This window comes from Fringilla coelebs (assembly GCF_963513975.1).
Source record: "Fringilla coelebs genome assembly, chromosome: 23".
Lineage (NCBI taxonomy): Eukaryota > Metazoa > Chordata > Aves > Passeriformes > Fringillidae > Fringilla > Fringilla coelebs.
In genome coordinates, this window is record NC_140049.1 from 686,479 (window position 1) to 696,214 (window position 9,736).

At 55.1% G+C, this 9,736-nt stretch overlaps 1 protein-coding gene across 1 annotated transcript; it reads right to left on the bottom strand.

Annotated features, from left to right (window-relative positions):
• Positions 1-5,723: 5,723 nt before the first annotated feature.
• On the bottom strand, positions 5,724-8,900 carry GUCA1B (guanylate cyclase activator 1B; the record flags this gene model as incomplete). Its single annotated transcript, XM_084220463.1, has 4 exons — positions 5,724-5,851; positions 6,381-6,495; positions 7,369-7,518; positions 8,697-8,900. The coding sequence occupies 4 exons, from the start codon at positions 8,898-8,900 to the stop codon at positions 5,724-5,726; spliced, it is 597 nt and encodes a 198-aa protein (XP_084076589.1).
• Between the last annotated feature and the right edge of the window lie 836 nt (positions 8,901-9,736).

Sequence of the window (9,736 nt, forward strand, 5' to 3'; positions counted from 1 at the left end):
CTCCCTTGGCTTTCCCTTGGCCTCCCCTGGCAGTGCCACCTGGGATCAGCCGGGGCTGCACTCCCTGCTGGCAGAACTGTCCCCTCGGCACGGGGACCGCGGTGTGGCACCGGGAGGAGAGGCTCTGCAGGGAGGGGTGCAGAGCCAAACAACGAAATGCCCATCCCACACGGACCTGGGATGGCCTCTGGACACTGCTGCTGAGCTCAGAGAGGGGACAGCCAGTGCTGCACGAGGCTGTGCAGGCCAAGAACTCCCTGGGAACACCCCAAAATTGCCACCCAGGCCATGGCCAACACCCCCAGCGGGGTCCAACCAGGGCTGCCCAGGACTTGGCCCCAGTGAGAGGGCTCCTGGCACAGCAGATCTAACCCTTCTCCTTCCATGTGTATTTCCAGAGCAAGCAATCTCCAGTTCTGGTCGCTCTTTCCTTCACTTGTTGTTGTTTGGTCAGCAGTGAGTAGTGATAATTGAGTTAAAACATTTGTGAGCTAGCAAAAGGGGAGGGGTGAATGCAGTGGCTTCTCTTTGTTTAAAAGCATTAAAACCATGGAACGGTGCCTTTTTTTAACAACCCCCTGGACTGTAAGGAAATGTTTCTCCCTGAAGCACCTGGAAGGAAGGAAGTGCTGCCAGACAAGCAGGATCAGCAGTGCAGTAACCCGAGAGGGAGCTGCAGGACTGTTCCTGCCTGGCTCACACCTGGCAGAGGAGCACCCGAGGCTTTGATCCCCCTGTCTGCGTGGGATCTGGAGGGGGGAGCTGCTGCAGAGGGTGAGAGCCAGCTCAGAGCAGTGCCTGGGGATTCCTGCCAGGCCCAGAGCTCAGGCTGGGATCAGGGCAGTGCCCAGAGCTCAGCCCTGGCACCCTGTGCCCAGGCAGGGCTGCCAGCCCCCAACAGCCCGGGCTGAGCCCTGGCTGCTCCTGCAGGGAGCTCCTCACCCCTGGGAGCACTCCCAGGCCTGGTGAGGCAACACAGGACACCAGGAAGGACTTCTTGCCCAGCTGAGAGTTTTGTTATTTAGCACTGGGTGTTTGCAATTCATAAACAGCTTCCTGACCATTTTTCCTGCGTGTCTTTTTCAGTTGACAGAGTTTTACCTGGAAGCTTTTGTACTTCCAGTCCTATGGTGACCTAATAAAGATGTTTTACAATATTATTTCAGGTTGTGCTTCTTCTCTCTTCCAGCCAATCCTTCTGTTTCCAGCAGGACACATTTAGTGGCTCACACAAGCACAGAAACAGCTGCTCTGGGGTTGTTCTGGGGCTCACAAACCACAGCACCCTGGACAGGAGCCCTTGATGGCCAACTTGTCCACTCACAGCCCTGCAAGAGGGAGCAGCTGCAACCTCTCATTATTGGTGGGCTGAGCTGTTACTCACGGTGTAACTCTCCTTCTTGCAGCAAAGCCAACTCCCCCACAGATGACCAGCACAAAACCCAGAGCCTTTTGGCTCTGCACCAGCACGGGGAGGGAGCTGAGCTCAGCGTGGGCTGTGTGAGCACCTCCCTGGGCACAGACACCGTCAGCGCTGCCCGAGCTTCCCTCAGCCTCCCTCTGCGCCCAAGGGCCAGCAGGAAGCACCTTTGACCGGCCAGATCTCCAGCTATAAAGCCAAAGTTGTTCTAAAAGGGCTGTCCCTGTCCCGGCCCTGTCCACGTCCCATCCCTGTCCCTATTTCTGTCCCACCCCTGTCCCTATTCGTGTCCCCATCCCATTCCCGTTCCCACTATCCCGTTCCCGTTCCCATTATCCCACTATCCCGTTCCCACTATCCCGTTCCCATTATCCCACTATCCCGTTCCCATTATCCCACTATCCCGTTCCCACTATCCCGTTCCCGTTCCCATTATCCCACTATCCCGTTCCCACTATCCCGTTCCCGTTCCCGTTCCCGTCCCGGTTTTCGGCCCCCCCCGCTCCCGCCGTGTCCGCCCGTCCCGCAGCGCCCCCTGCCGGCCCCGCCGGGAGCAGCGGGAACGCGCCGTACCCAAATCCGAGGGACCCCCCCCAAAACATCCCCGGGACCCCAAAACCGAGGGACCCCCCCAAAACATCCCCGGGACCCCAAACCCGAGGGAAACACCAAAACATCCCCAGGACCCCAAACCCGAGGGAAATACCAAAACATCCCCGGGAGCCCAAACCCGAGGGACCTCCCAGACCAGCCCCGTGCGCACTCGGAGCGCTCAGAGGCGGGGAGAGGCCCCCGAAGCCATTCCCGGCCAGACTCTTCCCTTCCCCTTCCCCTTCCCCTTCCCCTTCCCCTTCCCCTTCCCCTTCCCCTTCCCCTTCCCCTTCCCCTTCCCCTTCCCCTTCCCCTTCCCCTTCCCCTTCCCCTTCCCGGCAGCCCATAACACCCTCCAGGGCAGGGTATTTAAGGGTGATGCGCTTGAGACACTTCCTAGGCTTCTGAGCTGAGCTTAACTTTGAAGGAAAGGAAAGGAAGGAAGGAAGGAAATGAAGGAAAAGGAAGGACAGCAAGGAAAGAGAAAAGGAAAGAAAGGCAGGAATGACAGGCACAAAGGCAGGAAGGGAAGAAAGGAAGGAAAATAAAGGAGGAAAGGGAGGAAAAGAAGGAAAGGGACGGAAGAAAGGAAAGGAATTTTGCCATGGCACAGCTGGGCGCAGGTGCTGTAAGAAAACCACTGTGAGAGGCCACGGCAGTGCCTGCAGTGACCGGCACGGGGCTCAGGAGGTCACTCTGCCTTTGCACAGGACATTTCCGAAGGGAACCTGCCCGCAGGTGCTTCGGGAGGGACCGGGACACAAACCCCGGGCAGCCCCGAGCCCCGGGGAGCCCTGCCCAAGCTCAGCTGCGCCCAGAGCAGGGCCGAGCTCAGAGCAGGGCAGGGATCCTCTCTCCTCTGCCTCCCATCCCTGCCGCTCAGCCTTCCCGGGGATGCATCTCCCGGAGGGTTTCAGGGTGCGATGCCTCCTTGGCTCCTGTTCCCTCTTGCCTTCAACCACAGGCTCACTCCAGCTCTCCAGCCCGGTCACTCCTGCCCAGCTGCAGGGCACGGAGCAGATGGCAGCCCAGAAAAGTCAGGTGGCATTTGCCTTCTGCAAGCTCTCCTGCTTCCCCGTTTAGAGCAGAAAGAAATCCGATCAGTGCAATCCAATTGGGGCCGGGCCCTAAGTCTGGCGATGGGATTATGCAAATGCTGACATCAACAGCCCGGGGAGCGCCGGTGGGGCTGCGAGAGATCAGGGCCTTTGCAGCCGGGGCTTCAAAATAGCACCGTGCCGATTCTTGACCAAAGATTACACAATTGATAAGAGGAACGATTTTCCACGGGTTCTGCCAGCTCTGACACGAACGCACCTCCCGGCCCCAGGGCTCAGAAGCGGCTCCTGGGCTGCTCCAGCCCCGCCAGGGTCGCACCGGGGGCATCTGACTGCAGCGCTGGGCTCACTTCAGTTTGAACTCCTGCTCCCAGTTCCATTGAGAAACGCTGTTTTCTTACTCCTGCTCTCATGGGTTTTGCTGTCATCACACGAGGTCAAGCACGAGAGGCTCCTTCCCAACTCTGCACCAGCATCGTCATCCCTGCCTTATCTCTGTCCTACCCAGCTGCTCCAGCAGCTCCTCCCCTAAATTCAATATCTCACACTCACAGGCTACAGTTTCACTCAGGTGCTTGCACAGCTCTTCACCTAATTAACAAACAGATACTACAAAACCAAGGGGTTTAATAAATATTTCTTTATTCAATTCGTGTTTTACAAAACTTCTACCAGCATCTGTACAGGTGCTCCCCAGGGAGGGCTGCTGGCCTGGGGTCCCCAGACAGCCCCTGCAGAGCCTGGGCCGACCAGGGGAGCAGAATTGCAGAATTTGGAGCATTTCAGTGAAGCAGCAAAATGCAATTCTATGAACTAAACAGCTTCCCTAAATCCATGCAAGGAGCAGGTGTTACCTTGGTTGAGGTGATGAAATGTAAGGAATTCTTAGAGATTTGTACCCTCCAATGAAAACATTTTTTTCACAAGCTGGAAAATCAATGAATGTGAATGTTTTCATCCAGGCCCTCAAGTCAGAAGTCAGATTTTTCTCTCAGATCTTGAGCTGACAAACCATTGACCAGAGAGAGCTTTGTCCAGCTGCCTCAGGGCAGCAGAAAGCACAAGTCTAATCAGCCCTGATAAGTCAGCACAGCACAAACTGCTCAGTATTTACAGAGAACTCATAGAAAGGCTACTTCAAAGTGGAAATGTGCACAATCTGAGCTCTAGCACTGATTGTGTCTAATCCTGAGCACTTCCCCGTGGAATTTAAACACTGGGTAAACTGACAAGACCACAAACCAGCACACTAATCAGCTAATGGCAGCTACTGCAGTCCTAATTAAAGGCCACAAAAAAGGGGTTGTAAATCTTTTCATTGGTATGACCTGGCCCACTGATCCCATAGGAAAATTCAAATGGAACAGACAAGATCCTGTTATTTTCCTGGGGGGGTTTCTTCTTTCAAATGAACCAGTAAATCCAATAAAGGTGAACCAAGATATTGGTTCAACCCAAATTCTTTTGCCACACAAATCTATGTAGAAACATGGGTTAGAACAGCAGAGCTCAGCCTGCAACTTGTGTAAATTCTGTATCTGCAGTCTGGGGATAAATTAAGTCCAGTGTAAAACCACTGTACTGGAATTTTTGTCACTTTTCAAGGCCAGCTTGGACAGGGTTTGGAGAAACCTGTTGTGGCATCCCTGCCCAGGGCAGGGGGCTTGGAAATCGAGGAGTTTTAAGGTTCCTCCCAACCCAAACCATCCATGGTTTCTGATTCTGTGGTCCTGCCAACGGAGCAGCACAAATCCCCCCCTTGCAGAGACACTGCCAAGCACAACCCTGCTCTGCCCTCACCTCTGCTCCCACACTGAACCTCTCCCACTGCAGTGAAAATCCCCCAGCTCCTGGCCTCACCCACTCTTCCCAGGGCAGGAGAAGCTGTTCCAGTGAAGATTCCTCAGAGCCAGGGGCTCAAGGGAGCTGAGTCACACCTGGGCTGTTCTGTGCTCCCAGTGGGGCTGGGAGATGCCAGCGTTTGGAGCCAGCATCCCTCAGCTCCTCGGGCCTCTGGGCAGGCAGAAGGAGCAGCCTCTGGTCCCCAGGAGGGGGAGGAAGGAGCTGCTGCTCCTCCTGCCCAGCCCTGACATTGTTTCCCTCAGCTCTGTGCTGTCCTGGCCACTGCTCAGAGCCAATTCTCATTTCTGGTGGTTTTATGTTGGACACGAGCAGCAGTGAAGGCTGCAAAACACACACAGAGACCCCCTGAGCATCCCACAGCTGCCTGTGCTGCTCTGAGGTGCTGTGAGTGCAGGAGTGAGCCACGGCAGCACCAGTCTGCTCTGAGACAGCACCAGTCTGCTCTGAGACAGCACCAGTCTGCTCTGAGACAGCACCAGCTCCGTCCCCACTGCCCAGCCCCAAGCCCTGCTCAGGTATGCTGCAGGAAGCCACCAGAGTTTGTTCCTCGGGGTGTAACCAAAGAGCAGAGCTGGCAAACACAGGGCTGTGTACACAGCAAGACTTATTCATGGGCCAGAAATAGTCCCTGGGTACCAGCGGTGCTCAGCACGGGGTTTGACATCGAGATGACTCCTTAAACCACATCTGGATGCTGAGATGGAATTAAAAAGGAGAGTCGTTACCAGGCTAGGGGAAGGGTCACACCTGGCACTCAGCACCTCCATTCCAGCTGCCAGAGCCGCATTCTCTCAGAACAAAGCACTCTTTCTCCTCTGCTCCGTGATCCATCCCCCGGGGTTCACATCCATTTGCAGCATCTTCATCACCCACTTGTCCTTCCTGGCTCCGTCAATGAACTCATCAAGGGACAGCTGCCCTGTGGGGGAGAGCGGGGACGGCAGATGAGAGAGGAGGAGGAGGAGGAGGAGGCAGGGATCCACCCAGGGTCAGATGAAATGCCGATCAGATCGCAGGGGATCCCCCAGCTCTGCAGGGGCTGTGACCCAGCGTGTGGCCCCTGCCCCATCCCAACGGGACACTCACCCTCACTGGGCTCTCCCAGGCCCCTCCAGGACCCAGCCAGGTCCTGCAAGGCCCAGCCCGACTGGAACCAGGGTCCTCACCTGGCTCTTGGTGCTGGGACCTGCCCTGGGCCTGCTGGGGCTGTCAGAGGGTGGGATCTGAGTGACCAAAACCGCCCCAGCAGTGACTTCTCCGAGTTTTACATTAAAATAACAAGGAAAAGGATCTCACCCTGCTCTGCCAAGACACTTTGGGCTCTGTGGAACAGGGCAGAACCGAGCCCAGCTGCCCATGGCGAGAACACCAGGGAGCCAAGGGATCTCTGGCCAGCCCAGCTCAGGGGAGCTCTCAGCGGGCAGGAATGCAGCCTGGGCATCACTCACCATCCCCGTTCTCATCCACCAGCTGGAATATCCTGTCCACCACCTCCTCGGGCGTCAGCAGCGGGGTCCTGTCCTCCACGTCCGACCAGCACACCTTCTTCAGCCTGTAGATGGACTGAAGGGAGCTCCCAAATCAGGGACAGGCTGGGAGAGGAAAGCACTGAGCTCTCTGTCACCCCACAGCTGTGACGGTCTTTCTCAAAGGCTGGGGGTTTCACCTTTCTGGAAAGATCTGCCCCTCAGCAGCTCAGATCTGCAATGGAACCTGGTGCCTGCACATTAATTACCCCATTTGCTCTGTGGAGCTGCTGCCCTCCTGCTCTCCTCACACCCTCTGGGCACAGCTCAGGGCTCCTCTGCAGAGAGCAAAGTGAGAATGTCACTGGTGGGAGAAATCCCAGGCCGTGAGTGGGAGGTTTTGCTGACATCCAAAGCCAGGCACATCTGGACTAAGGCAGCCCTGGGGAAGCTGTGCCCAGGCTGCAGATCAAACCTGGCTCAGCTCACGTTCTGAGCCACAGTTTCTGCTCCCTTTGCCACGGGAAGGGGTCAGGCTGTATCTGCTCCTGCCATGGCACCACCTGTCCGTGGTTACCTCTGCTGCTCAGGTTGAAGGGTTTTGTCTCAAGCCTTCCCAGAGAGAGGATTAGCAGTGGCCTCACAGTTCTGGGCGCTTCTTGGCTGACCTCAAAACTGCAATGGGAGGTGGCCCAGACAGGCTGCCCTGCTTTCCCAGTGCCAGCTGCTCACCTTGCTGGCCAGAGGCCCTGCTGCCCCCAGCCAGGGGCACTGCACAGCCCTGAGGTGCTCAGGGGGGGAAGCAGGGCTCCTCAGGCTCACCTCAGGCAGGAGCACAGGCACCTGTGCCCGGCTGTCTGCTCAGCCCCACAGCATCCCCGGGACACGATTGCCACGAGCCCCACACAGCTGAGAGCGCTGGCACGGAGCAGGGATTGCTGCAAGAAGGGATTGGGCAATGCCCACCTACCTCCACGATCTCCAGCAGCTCGGGTTTGTCTATGCAGCCGTTGCCATCCTTGTCGTACACCTTGAACGTCCACCTCAGCTTGTGCTCCAGCTTCCCCCTCAGAACCAGGTTCAGGGCAGCCACATACTCCAGGAAATCAATGGTGTTGTCCTGCTCAACACAGAGGCAGCAGCTGGGTGACTCTTAGCTAGGGAGCTGATGGAAAAGTGCTTTGCAGCTCCCAGAAAACCTGCTCGGAGCTGCCAGGACAGGGCAGGGACAGGGGCTACTTGGCACTCTGGGGAAGGTTTGTGGCAGTGCAGGACCTGCAGCAGGCACAGCCACAGCCCTGCAGCCAGGCTGGGCTCCTCCTCCCCATCCTGCATGCTCCAGCAGCCCTCAGAGTCTCTGACCTGTTAGGAAAACCCCTGTAAATTAGGAATGGGACCTCATCTTTTATGGAGTTTGCTCTGCTACCTTTTCCCCACAGCTTTCATAATGGAATTTGGGACCTGAACCTTTATTTTTTTGCAGGAATTTGGTTTTTCACAACTTTGAATTCTCAGACAAGCCCGACCTGCCAACATCTTCCACGGCCTTTTAAATCCTTTCCCACAAACTGACTTTTGCTGCCACTTCAATGAGATTTTGGCCCTATTTTCCAAGGGAGCTTAAAGGAGATGAGTTGATCAGGGATGAACAGCCTGAGCCCCCTTTTCCTGCACTGATACAAGGAACAAACATCCCCACAGCTGGAACATGATCAGGAGCTTCAGGAAAAGAAAGGTTGAGCCATTTGGCAAGGGCTGCTCAGCCAAGGCAGCCGAGAACCCAAAGCATGCCAGGCTGCCCCTGCAGCAGGGCAGGGATGCAGGAACTGTGCTAAACCACAAATCCCACTTTCCCCAGGTGTCCCGTGACAAATACAGCAAAGAGAATCAAAATCAGAATGTCTGAATTGTTCAGCATTCCTCTGCTTTTGGATAGCAAGCTAAAATCAATATTTTATTAAAAACCCACCTGCTTGTACCTGCTACAGACACTTCCTGCAGCACAGAACAAGCCGGGGTAGGATTTTCCTGCACTGAAATTTCCCCTCTATCTCAACAGAGAAATATTTTTGCCAAGTGGGAGCCTTGGCTGTTTGAGGGTCTCAAAGTGTGGCTGTCTAAGTTTCAACTTTTTAATCCACCCTTAGTCCCTTAAGGGGACATTCTGACCTTAATTTAGGTGGAGATTTGAGGAGATAAATCCAGGCCAGGCTGTACTCCCCCTCCTGCCCTCGCTGGTGCCCTGTTACATAGATAACATTTAGAAATAAATGGCTGTAAAACCCTCTCAGCACTCACCCCATTCTTGTCAAAAGCCCTGAACATGTTCTCCACGTACTCTGCCGCTTCCTGGTTGTCCTGGACCCCGAAGAACCGCTTGAACTCGTGCATGAAGAGGGTCCCACTGGGGCATTCCACCACAAACTTCTTGTACCATTCCTGCAGCTCAGCAACATCGATCTCTCCTTGCTCCCCTTCAGCGTTGGTGAACTGCTGCCCCATTTTCCCCCGGAGAGCAGGATTAAAAACGGAAGGAACAGAAGAAGAACCTGCCAAAGTGCTTTGTTCTTTTTCTTCTCGCTGTCCTGTGCCTTCCTCTGATGTTAGTGCTGTGTCTTGCTGCGTCCCCTTCCCTTTTTTGTGCTTTATTTTCTGTTCCTCCTCCCTGCCCAGCTCCTGGCAGCTCCGTGCACTCCCCAGGAGATCTCAGAGTGGCTCCTGTGCCCCGGAGCACTGAGCACTGGGCACGGATAAAAATAACTAAAGATCATTAGGAGATTCCCACCCATGAGCCCCAGAGACCTTCAGATGTTCTGAGCTGTGCCCTATTTAGAAGCAAACTCCAGGGGCTCAGGGTCTTTCTACACATGAATACCTCCCTGTCAAAGAATTTGGGAGCAGAGGTTCCCTGTACACACAACACACAGCCCCGATCTCTGTCCTGCAGAGTTTTCTAGGGGAAAAAAGGGATTATAGGGGAAGGAATATTAATCTTTGCAGTGCTGGCTTGTGCTACCTGCCTGTGGGGGCTGCTCAGTGCTTCAGTGAGATGGGGCACAGGAAAAACAACAGCTACAGAGAGGGCATCCTGAGAAAACAAACGCTTCCACAGGAAAACCTGCTGGTGGATTCAGTTAATGGAATGCCTGCTGTAGGCTGTGAGACAATTGGTGAAGGCACACACACACACATTCCTCTTACTGTCACATCTCCATCTTTAAGATTTAGGCTAAAAAGGGCAGGAGTTGTTTATTTCCATATTTTTAGAGCATATTCTCCTTATTCCCTTCCCCTCTCCGTGTCCATGGAAATTCTCCTGCTTGCCCCTTCCCCCTGAA